Source organism: Salvelinus alpinus, chromosome 23 (assembly GCF_045679555.1).
Source record: "Salvelinus alpinus chromosome 23, SLU_Salpinus.1, whole genome shotgun sequence".
Classification (NCBI taxonomy): Eukaryota; Metazoa; Chordata; class Actinopteri; order Salmoniformes; family Salmonidae; genus Salvelinus; species Salvelinus alpinus.
In genome coordinates this window covers 4,196,603-4,216,273 of record NC_092108.1, presented here as the reverse complement: position 1 = coordinate 4,216,273, position 19,671 = coordinate 4,196,603, and the positions used below count along the sequence as shown (strand labels likewise).

The 19,671-nt window shown below is 42.7% G+C and overlaps 1 protein-coding gene across 1 annotated transcript in view; it reads right to left on the bottom strand.

The window, feature by feature from the left end:
• The window catches only part of LOC139550094 (piezo-type mechanosensitive ion channel component 2), a 224,814-nt gene that overhangs the window by 9,130 nt on the left and 196,013 nt on the right, over window positions 1-19,671 (bottom strand). The window contains exons 46-58 of the mRNA XM_071360724.1: window positions 18,649-18,831; window positions 17,507-17,816; window positions 13,729-13,858; window positions 13,485-13,632; window positions 12,963-13,177; window positions 12,068-12,226; window positions 10,875-11,022; window positions 10,375-10,563; window positions 9,847-9,942; window positions 9,545-9,714; window positions 5,883-5,999; window positions 5,653-5,732; window positions 4,975-5,173 (exon numbers count right to left, since the gene is read on the bottom strand). Of these exons, the coding sequence (XP_071216825.1) occupies window positions 4,975-5,173; window positions 5,653-5,732; window positions 5,883-5,999; window positions 9,545-9,714; window positions 9,847-9,942; window positions 10,375-10,563; window positions 10,875-11,022; window positions 12,068-12,226; window positions 12,963-13,177; window positions 13,485-13,632; window positions 13,729-13,858; window positions 17,507-17,816; window positions 18,649-18,831 (2,144 nt within the window). The remainder of the gene's footprint in view (window positions 1-4,974; window positions 5,174-5,652; window positions 5,733-5,882; window positions 6,000-9,544; window positions 9,715-9,846; window positions 9,943-10,374; window positions 10,564-10,874; window positions 11,023-12,067; window positions 12,227-12,962; window positions 13,178-13,484; window positions 13,633-13,728; window positions 13,859-17,506; window positions 17,817-18,648; window positions 18,832-19,671) is intronic.

Here is a 19,671-nt window from a genome sequence, read left to right as displayed (position 1 = left end):
ATCCTGGAATAGTAGTTGTTGGTCTGGCCCTAGATCTCCCACAACATCCTGTAATAGTAGTTGTTGTTATGGCCCTAGATCTCCCACAACATCCTGTAATAGTAGTTGTTGGTATGGCCCGGGATCTCCCACAACATCCTGGAATAGTAGTTGTTGGTATGGCCCTAGATCTCCCACAACATCCTGGAATAGTAGTTGTTGGTATGGCCCTAGATCTCCCAAAAAATCCTGTAATAGTAGTTGTTGGTATGGCCCTGGATCTCCCACAACATCCTGGAATAGTAGTTGTTGTTATGGCCCTAGATCTCATACAACATCCTGTAATAGTAGTTGTTGGTATGGCCCTAGATCTCCCACAACATCCTGTAATAGTAGTTGTTGGTATGGCCCTAGATCTCCCACAACATCCTGGAACAGTAGTTGTTGGTCTGGCCCTAGATCTCCCACAACATCCTGGAACAGTAGTTGTTGTTATGGCCCTAGATCTCCCACAACATCCAGGAATAGTAGTTGTTGGTATGGCCCTAGATCTCCCACAACATCCTGTAATAGTAGTTGTTGGTATGGCCCTGGATCTCCCACAACATCCTGGAATAGTAGTTGTTGGTATGGCCCTAGATCTCCCACAACATCCTGGAATAGTAGTTGTTGGTATGGCCCTGGATCTCCCACAACATCCTGTAATAGTAGTTGTTGGTATGGCCCGGGATCTCCCACAACATCCTGGAATAGTAGTTGTTGGTATGGCCCTAGATCTCATACAACATCCTGTAATAGTAGTTGTTGGTATGGCCCTAGATCTCCCACAACATCCTGGAACAGTAGTTGTTGGTATGGCCCTGGATCTCCCACAACATCCTGGAATAGTAGTTGTTGGTATGGCCCTGGATCTCCCACAACATCCTGGAATAGTAGTTGTTGGTATGGCCCTAGATCTCCCACAACATCCTGGAATAGTAGTTGTTGGTATGGCCCTAGATCTCCCACAACATCCTGGAATAGTCGTTGTTGGTAGGACCATAGATCTCCCACAACATCCTGGAATAGTAGTTGTTGGTATGGCCCTGGATCTCCCACAACATCCTGGAATAGTAGTTGTTGGTATGGCCCTAGATCTCCCACAACATCCTGGAATAGTAGTTGTTGGTATGACCCTGGATCTCCCACAACATCCTGGAACAGTGGTTGTTGTTATGGCCCTATATCTCCCACAACATCCAGGAATAGTAGTTGTTGTTATGGCCCTGGATCTCCCACAACATCCTGGAACAGTAGTTGTTGTTATGGCCCTGGATCTCCCACAACATCCTGGAACAGTAGTTGTTGTTATGGCCCTAGATCTCCCACAACATCCTGGAATAGTAGTTGTTGGTATGACCCTGGATCTCCCACAACATCCTGGAACAGTAGTTGTTGTTATGGCCCTAGATCTCCCACAACATCCTGGAATAGTAGTTGTTGGTAGGACCATAGATCTCCCACAACATCCTGGATTAGTAGTTGTTGGTATGGCCCTGGATCTCCCACAACATCCTGGAATAGTAGTTGTTGGTATGGCCCTAGATCTCATACAACATCCTGGAATAGTAGTTGTTGGTAGGACCATAGATCTCCCACAACATCCTGGAATAGTAGTTGTTGGTATGGCCCGGGATCTCCCACAACATCCTGGAATAGTAGTTGTTGTTATGGCCCTGGATCTCCCACAACATCCTGGCATAGAAGTTGTTGGTATGGCCCTGGATCTCCCACAACATCCTGGAATAGTAGTTGTTGTTATGGCCCTAGATCTCCCACAACATCCTGGAATAGTAGTTGTTGTTATGGCCGTAGATGTCACACAAGATCCTGGAATAGTCCACTCTTGGCTTTTCCACTGGAATGCAAGGAGCTGAGGTTCATGCATGCACACCAGTGTTGCAAGACAGGCTCTTGCATTTAGGCGAGAACTGGATGGCTGTAAATTATGCAGAAAGACAACAGATGTTGGACTGTCTCAGTGATACTCCAACTATAGCTCTTTGGGATGATAAAAAGGCAAAATGGCAGGTTTTTATAATCTGATCAACTGTAGGCTTCAGAAATTAGGCAGTTAAGGATCTAACTTCCATTGGCAAGCCCAGTCAAACTGTCTGGTCTGTCCCCCAAAGACATTTCCCCACCCCCCAAAGACCCGCGCCCCCCCCACCCCAAAGACATTTCTTACCCCCCAAAGACCACCCCTACCCCCAAAGACCCCCACCCCCAAAGACCTTCCCTACCCCCAACGACCCCCACCCCCAAAGACCTTCCCTACCCCTAAAGACCCCCACCCCCAAAGACCTTCCCTACACCCAAAGACCCCCAACCCCAAATACCTTCCCTACCCCCAAAGACCCCCACCCCCAAAGACCTTCCCTACCCCCAAAGACCCCCAACCCCAAAGTAATTTCCTACCCGTGTGCAGCCTCTCCCTCTCACACTCCTGACCCAGACGCAGCTCTACAGAATGCTGTGTATTGATAATGTTGCTGAGAGAATGTTTTTACATTGAGCTGCGTATTTAAACGGTATTCCTGTATTTGAGGTAATCAGAATGTCAAATATGTCAGTAACAACAGTGACAGGATGTAAATTACATGATGAGCAGAACTGTGGTTTCTACTTTAGCGTCAGAAACTCATCCCTTTCTCCTTTGTGGATATAGATAAATAGATAGATAGGTCTATAGATACAGTAGATACAATAGAGAGATAAATAGAGATGGATCTATAGATACAGTAGATAGATAGATACAATAGAGAGAGAGATAGATACAATAGAGAGATATATATAAGATATAGATAGATCTATAGATACAGTAGATAGATCTATAGATACAGTAGATAGATCTATAGATACAGTAGATAGATAGACAGATAGATCTATATAGATAGATAGATTTTTTGATCTATAGATAGAGATATATATATATACAGATCTATAGATATATATATATATATATATACAGATCTATAGATAGAGATATATATATATATATATATACAGATATATATATATATACAGATATATATATATACAGATAGATATACAGTGGGGAGAACAAGTATTTGATACACTGCCGATTTTGCCGATTTTCCTACTTACAAAGCATGTAGAGGTCTGTAATTTTTATCATAGGTACACTTCAACTGTGAGAGACGGAATCTAAAACAAAAATCCCGAAAATCACATTGTATGATTTTTAAGTAATTTATTCGCATTTTATTGCATGACATAAGTATTTGATACATCAGAAAAGCAGAACTTAATATTTGGTACAGAATCCTTTGTTTGCAATTACAGAGATCATACGTTTCCTGTAGTTCTTGACCAGGTTTGCACACACTGCAGCAGGGATTTTGGCCCACTCCTCCATACAGACCTTCTCCAGATCCTTCAGGTTTCGGGGCTGTCGCTGGAAATTACGGACTTTCAGCTCCCTCCAAAGATTTTCTATTGGGTTCAGGTCTGGAGACTGGCTAGGCCACTCCAGGACCTTGAGATACTTCTTACGGAGCCACTCCTTAGTTGCCCTGGCTGTGTGTTTCGGGTCGTTGTCATGCTGGAAGACCCAGCCACGACCCATCATCAATGCTCTTACTGAGGGAAGGAGGTTGTTGGCTAAGATCTCGCAATACATGGCCCCATCCATCCTCCCCTCAATACGGTGCAGTCGTCCTGTCCCCTTTGCAGAAAAGCATCCCCAAAGAATGATGTTTCCACCTCCATGCTTCACGGTTGGGATGGTGTTCTTGGGGTTGTACTCATCCTTCTTCTTCCTCCAAACACGGCGAGTGGAGTTTAGACCAAAAAGATCTATTTTTGAATCATCAGACCACATGACCTTCTCCCATTCCTCCTCTGGATCATCCAGATGGTCATTGGCAAACTTCAGACGGGCCTGGACATGCGCCTGCTTGAGCAGGGGGACCTTGCGTGCGCTGCAGGATTTTAATCCATGACGGCGTAGTGTGTTACTAATGGTTTTCTTTGAGACTGTGGTCCCAGCTCTCTTCAGGTCATTGACCAGGTCCTGCCGTGTAGTTCTGGGCTGATCCCTCACCTTCCTCATGATCATTGATGCCCCACGAGGTGAGATCTTGCATGGAGCCCCAGACCGAGGGTGATTGACCATCATCTTGAACTTCTTCTATTTTCTTCTATTTTCTAATAATTGCGCCAACAGTTGTTGCCTTCTCACCAAGCTGCTTGCCTATTGTCCTGTAGCCCATCCCAGCCTTGTGCAGGTCTACAATTTTATCCCTGATGTCCTTACACAGCTCTCTGGTCTTGGCCATTGTGGAGAGGTTGGAGTCTGTTTGATTGAGTGTGTGGACAGGTGTCTTTTATACAGGTAACGAGTTCAAACAGGTGCAGTTAATACAGGTAATGAGTGGAGAACAGGAGGGCTTCTTAAAGAAAAACTAACAGGTCTGTGAGAGCCGGAATTCTTACTGGTTGGTAGGTGATCAAATACTTATGTCATGCAATAAAATGCAAATGAATTACTTAAAAATCATACAATGTGATTTTCTGGATTTTTGTTTTAGATTCCGTCTCTCACAGTTGAAGTGTACCTATGATAAAAATTACAGACCTCTACATGCTTTGTAAGTAGGAAAACCTGCAAAATCGGCAGTGTATCAAATACTTAAATACTACTCCCCACTGTATATACAGATATCAGGTTACCAGAATCGGTGCGTTAAGTCGCTCTTTAAAGCTAAATAATTACAAAGTGTGAAAAGAAGTGGAGATACCCTTGTCTCATACCACGGGCTATTGGTTTTATTATTCAATGGTACTCCGACCATATCTGCTATTATGACACTTTCTTCATCAAAGACAAAAATGTTGGGCTGATGAGAAAACGATGGGCTAGCTAGCAAACACTGCCAGGGTAGAGATTTCACATGATTTCATGTGATGCTATGCTATATTTGGTCTACTCACCCGTATCCAGCCAGGAAGCCCAGACTAGGAGGGCTGACCTGGTCGCTGAAGACATAGAGCTCCAGTCCAGCGTCGTACAGATTCTTGGGGCTACGAACGTTGATCTTTCCCGGACTAGTCTGGTTCACGATCCACCACTCCTGGACCTCCGCTGAGTCGTTATGGAATCGCTCCAAAGCCAAAGTGATGAATTCTTCCTCTGGAGGAAACAAATAGAACGCAATATAATACCATTGTGTTTTTAATGTTCATAAACATAAACATAAACTTTAGTCCACACAATGTGGAAAGGTGCCTTTTGTCTTCAAAATAGCATGGTTGACAACAAACACAGCTCGATTCTATAGCGCAAATTTAAATTTAAAGGTAATTTCCGATTGAGCGTTTGCTGTGAATGCAGTCTTCACAAACGCGGGAACATTGCCTTTAAATTTCAATCGCACTATAGCGCAGAACTTCCACGATACGTATTGATTCAAGCCCTACACAATAACACTATTGACAACAAGCAATTAACACGATAAGACAAGACGATTGACAACTAACAACATTATAACATCACCATCATGAAAGTCAGATATATAGATAGAGATAGACTAATGTCTTGTTTTTTTTCATGTATTTTATTGTATATTTGCCTAGTGTAAAGTGTATTGAGATGTTTAAATGCTGCTTTACCTTTACACAGCTGTTGTATGGGTTTGGCCTCAGAGTCAGTAGGGGCTCGGAGATACCGAGGGAAGCCATGTTTTATCACCCTGGCAACAGAGGAATACAACAGGCTGTTACTAACATCTGGGAAGGGAATACAGTCACTAATATTTCAGATTGGTTTTTAAAATAAAAGTAGTTTGATTTAAAAAAAAAAATAGTTAATTGACAAATACATGAATTAAAAGTAAACTCACACTCCGTCTTTTCTGGTCCCATTGAGCAGTAGGAATAGCTCCAGCTTGGTCTTATCATCCAGAAACATGACCTTCTTCCCCGTAGAAAACTCAGCCTTCGCTCCCAGAGTCTGGTTCCTGTTTCAGACAATACAGAACATCTATAACCTTTGCCTGATCATTCGCTGCATACATAGTCTGACTTGGTCATCATTTGTATTTGTATTTATTATGGATCCCCATTAGTTCCTGCCAAGGCAGCAGCTACTCTTCCTAGGGTTTATTATGGATCCCCATTAGTTCCTGCCAAGGTAGTGGCTACTCTTCCTAAGGTTTATTATGGATCCCCATTAGTTCCTGACAAGGCAGCAGCTACTCTTCCTGGGGTTTATTATGGATCCCCATTAGTTCCTGCCAAGGTAGTGGCTACTCTTCCTGGGGTTTATTATGGATCCCCATTAGTTCCTTCCAAGGCAGCAGCTACTCTTCCTGGGGTTTATTATGGATCCCCATTAGTTCCTGCCAAGGCAGCGGCTACTCTTCCTGGGGTTTATTACGGATCCCCATTAGTTCCTGCCAAGGCAGCAGCTACTCTTCCTGGGGTTTATTATGGATCCCCATTAGTTCCTGCCAAGGTAGTGGCTACTCTTCCTGGGGTTTATTATGGATCCCCATTAGTTCCTTCCAAGGCAGCAGCTACTCTTCCTGGGGTTTATTATGGATCCCCATTAGTTCCTGCCAAGGCAGCGGCTACTCTTCCTGGGGTTTATTACGGATCCCCATTAGTTCCTGCCAAGGCAGCAGCTACTCTTCCTGGGGTTTATTATGGATCCCCATTAGTTCCTTCCAAGGCAGCAGCTACTCTTCCTGGGGTCCAGCAAAAAAAACACATCAAGGTATTTACATCACAGAAAATCAAACAGAATATTAAATAACATATGTACAATACAATGTACGTGTCTGTAAAATACGTGTGCTAGTGTGTGTGTGTCACGCCCTGACCTTAGAGATCCTTATTTATTCTCTATGTTTGGTTTGGTCAGGGTGTGACTCGGGTGGGAAAATCTATGTTTTCTATTTCTTTGTTGTTTTGCCGTGTGTGGTTCCCAATCAGAGGCAGCTGTCTATCGTTGTCTCTGATTGGGGATCATATATAAGTTGTCATTTTCCGTTTGGGTTTTGTGGGGTGTTGTTTTCTGTTTAGGTTGTTTCCCTGACAGAACTGTGTGCTTTCGTTTTCTCCTTTTGTCATTTCTGTTTGAGTGTTTTTGTGAACATTAAATCGTGAACACTTTCCACGCTGCGCTTTGGTCTCATTCCAACGACGGACGTTACAGTGTGTGTGCCTGTGTGTGTGTGTCTCGATAACAGTCTGCGTTGTTCCATTTTATCCGTTTAAAAAAAATCTGATTTCACTTGCTTGCAGGAGTTTCTTGATGTGGAATCGAGTTCCATGTAGTCATGGCTCCGTGTAGTACCCGTGCGTTATAAATAGACCCCTTGTGGCATGTCTTGTGGTTTATGCATGGGTATCTGAGCTGTGTGCTAGTCATTTAAACAGACAGCCAGGTGCTTTCAACATGTCAATACCTCTATTTTGAGCCAGAGGAGATCGACATGTATGTTATTCATGTTAGTTCTCCGTATACACAGAATAGCCACATGTGCGTACTCCCTCAAATCGTTTAGATTTTATTCAGCTATGTGGCTATGGCATAGCCAGATCAGGGCATAGCCAGATCATATGGCATAGCCAGATCAGGGCCTAAAATAAGGACAACTCAGAGCATCTGTTCTTCTGAAATAGACTACTCGTCAGGCTCCCGCAGCCTCGGCCTGTTCGTCAGGCTCCCGCAGCCTCGGCCGGTTCGTCAGGCTCCCGCAGCCTCGGCCTGTTCGTCAGGCTCCCGCAGCCTCGGCCGGTTCGTCAGGCTCCCGCAGCCTCGGCCTGTTCGTCAGGCTCCCGCAGCCTCGGCCGGTTCGTCAGGCTCCCGCAGCCTCGGCCGGTTCGTCAGGCTCCCGCAGCCTCGGCCTGTTTGTCAGGCTCCCGCAGCCTCGGCCGGTTCGTCAGGCTCCCGCAGCCTCGGCCGGTTCGTCAGGCTCCCGTAGCCTCGGCCTGTTCGTCAGGCTCCCGCATCGGTTTCTGGGACCAATCAGAAGGTACGAATGTATTTGCATTCTACTCTGCTGTTCTATCGTGCATGCAATGATGTGCAATGCTGTCCAATGCTGTCCAACGCTGTGCAATGATGTGCAATGCTGTCTAATGCTGTCTAATGATGTCAAATGCTGTCCAATGCTGTCCAATGATGTCCAATGCTGTCCAATGCTGTCCAATGCTGTCCAATGCTGTCCAATGCTGTCTAATGCTGTCTAATGCTGTCCAATGCTGTCCAATGCTGTCCAATGCTGTCTAATGCTGTCCAATGCTGTCCAATGCTGTCAAATGCTGTCAAATGCTGTCCAATGCTGTCCAATGCTGTCCAATGCTGTCCAATGCTGTCCAATGATGTCCAATGCTGTCCAATGCTGTCCAACGATGAAACTTTTCTGGATAGACCAAGCTACAGTGATGGGGAACTGTTCTTACCGCTGGTTAGACCAAGCTACAGTGATGAGGAACTGTTCTTACCGCTGGTTAGACCAAGCTACAGTGATGGGGAACTGTTCTTACCGTTGGATAGACCAAGCTACAGTGATGGGGAACTGTTCTTACCGTTAGATAGACCAAGCTACAGTGATGGGGGACTGTTCTTACCGTTGGATAAACCAAGCTACAGTGATGGGGAACTGTTCTTACCGCTGGATAGACCAAGCTACAGTGATGGGGAACTGTTCTTACCGTTGGATAGACCAAGCTACAGTGATGGGGGACTGTTCTTACCGTTGGATAGACCAAGCTACAGTGATGGGGAACTGTTCTTACCGTTGGATAGACCAAGCTACAATGATGGGGAACTGTTCTTACCGTTGGATAGACCAAGCTACAGTGATGGGGGACTGTTCTTACTGCTGGACAGACCAAGCTACAGTGATGGGGGACTGTTCTTACCGTTGGATAGACCAAGCTACAGTGATGGGGGACTGTTCTTACTGCTGGACAGACCAAGCTACAGTGATGAGGAACTGTTCTTACCGTTGGACAGACCAAGCTACAGTAACGGGAACTGTTCTTACCGTTGGATAGACCAAGCTACAGTGATGGGGAACTGTTCTTACTGCTGGACAGACCAAGCTACAGTGATGGGGGACTGTTCTTACCGTTGGATAGACCAAGCTACAGTGATGGGGGAACTGTTCTTACCGTTGGACAGACCAAGCTACAGTAACGGGAACTGTTCTTACCGTTGGATAGACCAAGCTACAGTGATGGGGAACTGTTCTTACTGCTGGACAGACCAAGCTACAGTGATGGGGGAATGTTCTTACCGTTGGATAGACCAAGCTACAGTGATGGGGGAACTGTTCTTACCGTTGGATAAACCAAGCTACAGTGATGGGGAACTGTTCTTACCGTTGGATAGACCAAGCTACAGTGATGGGGAACTGTTCTTACCGTTAGATAGACCAAGCTACAGTGATGGGGGAACTGTTCTTACCGTTGGATAAACCAAGCTACAGTGATGGGGAACTGTTCTTACCGTTGGATAGACCAAGCTACAGTGACGGGGAACTGTTCTTACCGTTGGATAGACCAAGCTAAAGTGACGGGGAATTGTTCCTTGGAGCTGAGCATCTTCATGATGTTAGTTCTACTGGGAGGACTGATGGTCCACAGACTGTTAGAGCTGCCCTCCAACTCAGCTATGGTCAGGTCCTCTGGCATGTATGACTCCAACCACTGCATCGCATCCTGTACAGAGGAGAGGAGGGACGAGAATATTGTCCCTCTGTTACAATGGAGATTTACCCTATGCTCGGCCTACCAACCCAGTGAGACGACACATATAGTAGTTGCATAAAATACTTGTAACCGTGCACTTACAGGGTCGCTGAGATATGACCTCATGAAGGTGCCATGGAATTCATGGTTGGAGACTTCTCTGAGCTGGTTCTGCTGAGCACTCATTGTGAAGATGGGCTGGAAAAGATGGACACAGATAGACGACTTATCTCTGATGTAAACCGTTTTAGCATGGACAGGTGGCTATATATCACCAACATTAGCTATACACTTAAAAAATTATAAAAATAATAATAAGAAAATTGACAAATTCACAATGGAGATATTTTTAATCGTGGGTGCTGTCACAAACGCCACAATGGCACAGCTACAAAGATGAGTTCTCTAACTATCTCTATGGGCTGGAAAACACAATATTAGGATGCAATCTACAGAGCAGCAGGTCACCAAACAGGTTGGGTCAATTCCAATGTACCCATAATGCACAACTAATGTCCTAATAGACTGGACTGTCTGTCTGACTGATGGACAGACGGACAGACGGATTAATCTCGAACCCGATCAACTGATGGATCTATCAGTAGTAGAGCCTTAGTTATTTTACAATACCTGGAACCCGGCCAGGGTGATGGAGAAGGAGACGTCCAGGGGTTTGTTGACCACCCCCACCACAGACTTGACCAGAGACATGAAGAGTAGAGGGAACCAGATGATACAGATCAGAAGCATGACGATCATCCCTCCCATCCCATACTTCACCACAGGCTTCTTCGCTTGGCCCCGCGGCTGAGGGTATCTCTGGAGGAGAGGGGGGAGAGGAGGACTATAGTTATGGACTGAGGGTACCTCTGAAATGGCGACCTTGTTCCGTATAAAGTGACCAGGGCCCAAATAGTCCATAGGCAATATGGTGCCAATGGGTCCTGGTCAAAAGTAGTGCACTATATAGGGAATATGATGCCATTTGGGATGCCATTTGGGATGAAGGCTGTCCGCCTTCTTAAGCTTTAGCTGAGTGGGCTAAGCTAACAGTGACGCAGTGGGCAGAGCTCGTGTTCGAACCCCTGTTTGTCCCACAGACACATGAACAAGGAGGATACACAACCTACTCTCTCTGACTCCCTCCAGCACTTGAGGACGAAGATGTGAGCGTAGATGTCTTCCACACAGATCCAAGAGGATAAGGACAGGGAGGTGTCAGTCCAGACCCAGTCCATCACCGCACGCAGCTCAGTCAGGAACGGGATCAGACGGAACCTGGAAGGGGAACGCACACAAACACACCTGTGTTTTGACACTGGCTCTCAAATCACAGCCTATTTCTCATATACAGTATAATTGTGACTTGGAGTCCAAGTCAAGTCAGATTCTTGGACTCAAGTACTACAACACTGGTTCACACTATAAAGGGAATAGAGAGTAATTTGAGACTTGCACACTGTACAACAGTGATATACTACTGTATGTTGAATGTGTGAGTTGAATGTCCTACTACACCTTACAGTGTCCTAACTCAATGTTTCCCAAACTTGGGTCCTCGCGAAGGTAATGCAGGGAACCTGGCCAGGTTCCAGGTTCCCTGCTACAACAGATTCAATGAATTTGGCCAAGGGGGTCTGTGGAACAAGGTTAGAGCAGAGGTTCCCCAAACCTTTTCACTCAGGCCCCCCCCCTCCCCCCCTTTCCATCATTGGGGAACATCCCGACCCCCCAATCCCACACCACGTCTATTTCTATGGGTACAAGTACTGTTCACTCCCTTCTTGTTGCCAGAGAGAATTTTTTTTTGCAGGTTTAAAGCTTATTTCCCCCAATTCTACACATTTTGTCATGAGGTACAGAGAACATTTTGAGGTTTTAAAGCTAATTTTCTTACAATTCTATACATTTTGCAATGTCTAATGTGTATTCATTTGATATTTGAGTGACTCAAACATTGCAACAATATCTATCGGCTTAAAAAAAAACTAACTGACATGGCCTAGTTGATCTGGACATTTCTGACAAGTTATAAATAGTTCTCTAAGTTATAAATTAGCTTTTAAACCGCAGTCCGGCCATGCTCTACAGTAGTCATAGTAAAACTCATTGCATGCAATTTTTTTTATCGCATTCTAAAGTCGGGGTTGTGTTCTGATTTTGAGGGATACCTGATGAATTTGCTTTCACAAATTCGGGTCTGTGGGCCCAAAATAAAGTTGAGGAACCCCTTGTCCTAACTCACCCTTGAAACAGGAATAGGTTGACGTAGTCGGTCTGTGGCCCCAAAAATAAAGTTGGGAAACCCCTTGTCCTAACTCACCCTTGAAACAGGAAGAGGTTGGCGTAGTTGTAGCTCTTGGTGAGGAAGTTACCCAGGACTCTGGTGGGGTAGCCACAGCGGATTTGATAGGCTGACAGCCCAAAGTAGATACACTTGATACAGTACCATAGCTTGGCTACTGTGTTCTCATTGAAACGCCTGCAAAGTGGACAGAGGTATAAATACTGATAAGCAAGGTTACTAATGACAAACACTGCTACTAATGAAACATTCTTAATCAATCACGAGGCCCCTACCCCCCTTAGGGAGATCTGAAAGAACTGGATATGTTTACAAAATAAACCAATTCAACAACTAATTCATTAAATCAACCAATAAATTGGATGTATTTACTAATTTACTCCATGAAGGAGAGTATTAACCTCTCAGTGACTCCGGGCAGGATGAAGAACATCCAGAAGTGTATCCCATAACTAATTAACCAATTAACCAATTAACCAATTAACATCACAAGGTGAGTATTTACCTCTCAGTGACTCCGGGCAGGATGAAGAACATCCAGAAGTGTATCCCATAACTAATTAACCAATTAACCAATTAACCAATTAACATCACAAGGTGAGTATTTACCTCTCAGAGAGTCCGGGCAGGATGAAGAACATCCAGAAGTGTATCCCATAACTAATTAACCAATTAACCAATTAACATCACAAGGTGAGTATTTACCTCTCAGAGAGTCCGGGCAGGATGAAGAAAATCCAGAAGTGTATCCCATAACTAATTAACCAATTAACCAATTAACCAATTAACCAATTAACATCACAAGGTGAGTATTTACCTCTCAGAGAGTCCGGGCAGGATGAAGAACATCCAGAAGTGGATCCCATAACTAATTAACCAATTAACCAATTAACATCACAAGGTGAGTATTTACCTCTCAGAGAGTCCGGGGAGGATGAAGAACATCCAGAAGTGTATCCCGAATACCAGGACCACCTGGAAGATGACCTTCCCCAGCACTGTCTTCTTGAGGTAGAGGGCCCGGTCCACCACCATGGTCCCAAACTGGATCAGAACCATCACCAGGAAGGCTCCGGGAACCTGGTCCTCCGACAGGGACGACGTGATGTCTGCTCCCGCTGAGTGTTTCTGGCAGAAAGGATTATAAAAGATAAGGCAAGATGAGAGGAAGTGATGTCTGCTCCCGTGGAGTGTTTCTGACAGATAAGAAAAGATAAGATGAGAGGAAGTGATGTCTGCTCCCGTGGAGTTTCTGACAGATACGGTAAATGTTCAAGTAACTGTCAACATTTCAACAAACTTTTCACTAACTCTAACCCTAGTGGGGGTAGTGGACAGCCCTAGCCCTAGAGGACAGTACTTACCCCAACAGAGACTAGACATACCCCAACAGAGACTAGACTAGACATACCCCAAAAGAGACCAGCATACGTACCCCAAAAGCAGAGAAGCCGAAGACGATGATGATGAAGTCGATGGTATCGGCCAGGAACATGAGAACATAGACGTCTGTTACAGCGCTGTACTCTGGATGGACTAGGTTGTAGAAGAACTGACGGATGGGCAGGTACACCTCCATGGTCCTGGAGAGACAATGATACAAATACAATCAATCAACCAATCAACCAACTAATCAGTCAATCGATCAACCAATCAATCATTCAACCAGTCAATCCCACCTTTTGACAGTGAAGGTCTTGGCTTTGATCATCTGTTCTCTGAGTTTCTCCTTGATCAGTTGTTTCTTAGTCTTCTGCTGCACTGACTCGCCCCCGTCTCTATGGCTACTGTTCCTGGAGTTAGTGCTGCCTGGGGAAACCATGGCAATGCATGTTACAACCCTATTGTACTGTACCTGGCAAAGTCAAGTAAAGTAAGTTAGTAGTAAAGTTAAGTAAAGTAAGTTAATGGCTAAGTAAAGTAACTCAGTAGTAAAGTTAAGTAAAGTAAGTTAGTGGCAAAGTAAAGTAAGTTTGTTAGTAGTAAAGTTAAGTAAAGTAAGTAAGGGAACACCTCCCTGAAATGGACAAAATAACATGGGAAGTCATTGGCACCGTCCAAAACATATACACGATGGACAATACCACTCAATTCGGCATCGTTTCATCCAAAACTGATTGCAAATGCTATATGGCAAATGCCAATTGTATCACTCCAAAAATCCTATAGATGGCGAGTGCGCATTACCGTAACTTTTCATATTGCAAATGTAAACCAAGTCAAGACCCAAGAGTAAAATTTTGAACATTTGAACATTTTTGTAAAAACTTATCACCCCCTTAAAAAGGTGCTTTCTGGACGGTTTTTCGAAATTCTTTCGATTTTTATGTCAATTACACATCTATAAGAACTGTATGAACATACTTTTGTCAAATTTTATTATCACAATTATTATTTTATTTTTTACTTGTACATAAGGCATATGTTTTGTACATTTGCAATATGATCTCATAGGAAGTCAAAAGTCAAAAGTCGAAAATTAGAAAAAATTTGAAAAAACTTATCACCCCCTTTAAAAAAGTGCTTTCTGGACCGTTTTTCGAATTCTTTCGATTTTTATGTCAATTTCACACGTATAAGAACTGTTTTTACTTGTCCATAACTGTTTTTACTTGTCCATAAGACATATGTTTTGTCCATTTGCAAAATGATTTCATAGGAAGTCAAAAGTCGAAAATAACGATTTATTTTTAAATAGGCCAAAATGAAGCATTAAAAACCTTATTGAAAGTCGTGCCTGGTAACCCAAAACATGAAACATGTAATATTTTCCAGAAGAAAAAACATAGAATATTTTTGGACTTTTTTTGAAAACCTCCATATATCACTCAGGCCGGACCCCATTGACTTGGGGCCGTAGTATGGTGCACCCATAGCGGACATGGAAGTCTGGATGCCCCCTAAAAGCATTTAAAACCGTTTTGAAAAATCACGCCTGGTAACCCAAAACATGAAACAGAATATTTGTTGACTTTTTTTGAAAACCTCCATAAATCACTCAGGCCGGACCCCATTGACTTGGGGCCGTAGTATGGTGCACCCATAGCGGACATGGAAGTCTGGATGCCCCCTAAAAGCATTTAAAACCGTTTTGAAAAATCACGCCTGGTAAGCCAAAAATTTAAACATGAAACATGAAACATATGACTGGGATTCTATGTACTGTGCATTTGCAATATGTTTCAATGGGCATATACCATCATTTGACATACTAAAAAATACTGCAGGAATGCGAAATTGACTGGGCAGATGAACTCGGGATGGCCGGGCAGTGATTCTGGTTCCTCTCCATCGCTCGTTGGTGTTGATTTCAGAATGTCATTTTTGGTGATGGTACCTCACTGTTTAAACATATTGCAAATGTACAAAAGTCAACTAGCAAGTCAGTGTCCATCAGTCAATTAGATATTTTCAGACACCAAACTGATACCATCAGACACCAAACTCACTTTTTCCAACTCGTTTAGAAGCCAACTATCACATATTTCAGAGCAGGCCCATAATTCACAGCGCCTTCAGTTAAAAACATAAAACACATAGTTACGTTCTAGCTGCGGGTCCAGTTCTGACATTATGTGTAGACCTATGTGAGGCGAACCCGAATCCCGAGTTTCGGTTCGATAGGTTATTCGGTGCCCGAGCAAGACCTTAATTGGTGCTGAAATTCCACTTTTTTCCATGCCTTGCTACGGGGTTCTTGAATGAGCTATCGGACAGAAACGTCGGGGTCTGTCTCTATGGGCCGAGCCGGTTTCAATGCACCTAGTCTTGCGACTCTGGGACTTTTCTAAATGTCGCCATTTTCATAATGGTCAAAATGAATTGAAGTCATTGCAAATGTACGGGGCTGTTTCTCGGTCCGAGAACCTTCTAGAGCCACATAACTCACCACGCACTATCGACCTGAGCTCTAGAACAGGTTTCTAAATTTTCAGAACTCTAGGTCTGACGGTTCTTTAAAAGTTCGAACAACGGTAACTATTGCAGGCACTGTCTGTCTCTAAGCCCCTTAGTATGTGACTCCATCATTTCTGTGTGGGTGTGTGAGTTTTTCTTGGAAATCTGATGGGATGAATGACTGATTTACAGTTCATGAGGGTTACCTAATCACACATATTAAGCTTTGGAAAGATTTGACTTTTTTAACCCTTCGAAACAGCCCCTTTGACACCAATTATGGCACTTCCGGTTGGCACAGGAAGCTAAAAGTAAATACATATCATCATTGGAGTATGCTTCTACAGAATCCTGAGTTTTAAGTCTATACGTTAAGAACTCACTGATTTACATAGGGTTGAATGCACAATTTCTCTCAAACTTAAAGTAAGTTAGTGGCTAAGTAAAGTAAAGTAAGTTAGTGGCTAAGTAAAGTAAGTTTGTTAGTAGTAAAGTTAAGTAAAGTAAGTTAGTGGCAAAGTAAAGTAAAGTCAGTTAGTAGTATGTTAAGTAAAGTAAGTTAATGGCTAAGTAAAGTAAGTCAGTAGTAAAGTTAAGTAAAGTAAGTTAGTGGCAAAGTAAAGTAAAGTAAGTTAGTGGCTAAGTAAAGTAAAGTAAGTTAGTAGTAAAGTTAAGTAAAGTAAGTTAGTGGCTAAGTAAAGTAAAGTAAGTTAGTGGCTAAGTAAAGTAAGTTAGTGGCAAAGTAAAGTAAGTGAGTTAGTAGTAGAGTTAAGTAAAGTAAGTTAGTGGTAAAGTTAAGTAAAGTAAGTTAGTGGCTAAGTAAAGTAAGTTAGTGGCAAAGTAAAGTAAGTGAGTTAGTAGTAGAGTTAAGTAAAGTAAGTTAGTGGCAAAGTAAATTAAGTTTGTTAGTAGTAAAGTTAAGTAAAGTAAGTTAGTGGCTAAGTAAAGTAAGTTAGTGGCAAAGTAAAGTAAGTTTGTTAGTAGTAAAGTTAAGTAAAGTAAGTTAATGGTAAAGTTAAGTAAAGTAAGTTAGTGGTAAAGTTAAGTAAAGTAAGTTAGTGGCTAAGTAAAGTAAGTTAGTGGCAAAGTAAAGTAGGTTAGTTAGTAGTTAAGTAAAGTAAGTTAGTGGTAAAGTTAAGTAAAGTAAGTTAGTAGTAAAGTTATGTAAAGTAAGTTAGTGGCAAAGTTAAGTAAAGTAAGTTAGTGGCAAAGTAAAGTAAGTTAGTTAATAGTCACGGCGATTTGTGACGTTTGTGAGTAAAAAAAAAGTGTTAGTTGTCACGGCGATTTGTGACGTTTGTGAGTAAAAAAAAAAGGCGATTTGTGACGGCGATTTGTTTTGGTTGAATATTTTCTCGTCTTGATGTGTCATTTGGATTGGTTTGGGCTCCCGCAGACCCACGCAACTCACATTTGAACCAGGGACAGATCGGTAAATCTTTACATCCCTACTAAGTAAAGTATGGAGCTTTATTAAAATAAAGTCAATCGTAAAGTACTGTAAAGTACTGTAAAGTACTGTAAAGTAAAGGCTAAGTCAAGTCAAATAGTTTTCCTGACCTCTCTTGGAGCGTACAGAGTGGACTGAGCGGTGGGAGATATGAGACCCTCCACTGGAGCTCTTCCTTCTCTGGTAGGTCTGCTGCTGTTGCTGGACGTAGTGCACGGGGACGTGTACAGAGTCCACGGAGGTGCCCACGCCCAGGTTTATAGACCTGAGGGTCTGTGTGGACCCCTTCCTCTCGCGGGGGGTGGAAGGTACGGGAGTGGCCTCCGTCTCCCTCCTCTCATCGTCCTCTGACTCAGTGTCCCTGCGGAGTATCTCCTTCTTGGTGTCCTTAAGGTTGTCTTCGTCCCATAGACCATGACACTATGGCAGGGCAGTACAAAGAAGAGACACAAGGGTAATGCTCTGTACCAAACCAAGTGGTGGCAGGTAGAGGAGAGGTCGGGTATGAAGGAACGTTGAACAAACCAAACAATTACATTGTTTTAAGAGTTGTAAACAATGACTCTCGATCGTATCAATCGGCCAACCAAATTCACAACATGGTAGTTCATTATGAACACAGTAAAATCCACTATACTATACTATACACAATACACTTTAATATACTACACACTATACTATACATTATACATTATACAATCCACTGTACAATCCACAATACTATACACTCCACTATACTATACTATACACTATAGACTATACTATGAATTATACAATACAATCCACTATACACCATACTATACTACACACTATACTATACACCATACTATACTATACACTATACAACCCACCATACTATACACTATACAATCCCCTATAATATACACTGTGTTATACACTATACAATCCACTATAATATACTATACACTAAACTATAGACTATGCTATACTATGCGCTATACAGTACATTACACTATACACTATACTATACATTATATAATATACTATACAATACATTCGTACAATAAGCTCAAACAAACAGAATCCAAAGCTGTATCTCAGACAGCTAGAACAGACACTCATCACATCCCACTGCTTCTCGGCTAAATAACAGGAGTATCCCAGGTCCCATGTTCACGGCAGGAGTGCTGATCTCGGATCAGATCCTCCCTTGTCCGTGTAATCTCACTCGCTACAATCTAAATTGGCTACACTGATCCTAGATCAGCACTCTCTTTTCTCTGAGCCGTACCTTCAGGATGGACCTGTGGAAGAAGAGCGCCAGAAGCTGTATGAGGTCGTAGACGACGTATCCGTCTTTCTTCTCCACTCCGATGATGTTGGGAGGGTGGTAGGGTTTATTCACGTCCACCTTCGGGTTCTGGTTGAAGGGGAAGAAGCCAAACTGAAAGAAATACTTGATGACAATGGCGACCTAGAAGAGGGAAAGATATGAACAGGCAGTAATGGTATTATAGGGTAATTATTCACGTTAAAATATGACAGACCATCAAATCAATAAAGGGTGAGGATGTATGTTTCATTCTGACCGGCGTCAGTCAGACGTTTTTAAACAGTGTTAGAATGTAACATGAAACAACAATTCCAACACACAGGATTCAGTCATTAAGGATTGTAAAGTCATTAAGGATTGTAAAGTCATTAAGGATTGTAAAATCATTAATAAGGACTTCCTAGAATCAGTACAGGACACACACTGACACAGCCTCCAGGCCAAAACATTATCCTCCAGCTAGAAACCTTGGGTGCTGGTTGAGTTAATAATGACATAGTCAGGGATTATATTACCATAAATATTTTCCTTAACTTCAGGAGCTTCATGATCTTTGTGTAAACATAGAGACAGTCATCGTGTAGAACCATAGAAAGTACCACTCTAATGATTACAATGGTGTACATACAACACATTCAACTAATGTAATATTAGTTAATACCGCAATGTAAAGTAAACTATCATAGAACTAATAGGAATATATATATAGCATAACATCCCAGTGTACGATGACGGTCATCCAAAACCTATCTATGTCTGTCATGGACTATACAGATAGATATAAATCTATACAGATAGATACTATACAAATAGATATAAATATATACAGATAGATACTATACAGATAGATATAAATATATACAGATAGATACTATACAGATAGATATATACAGATAGATACTATACAGATAGATACTATACAGATAGATATAAATCTATACAGATAGATACTATACAGATAGATATATACAGATAGATACT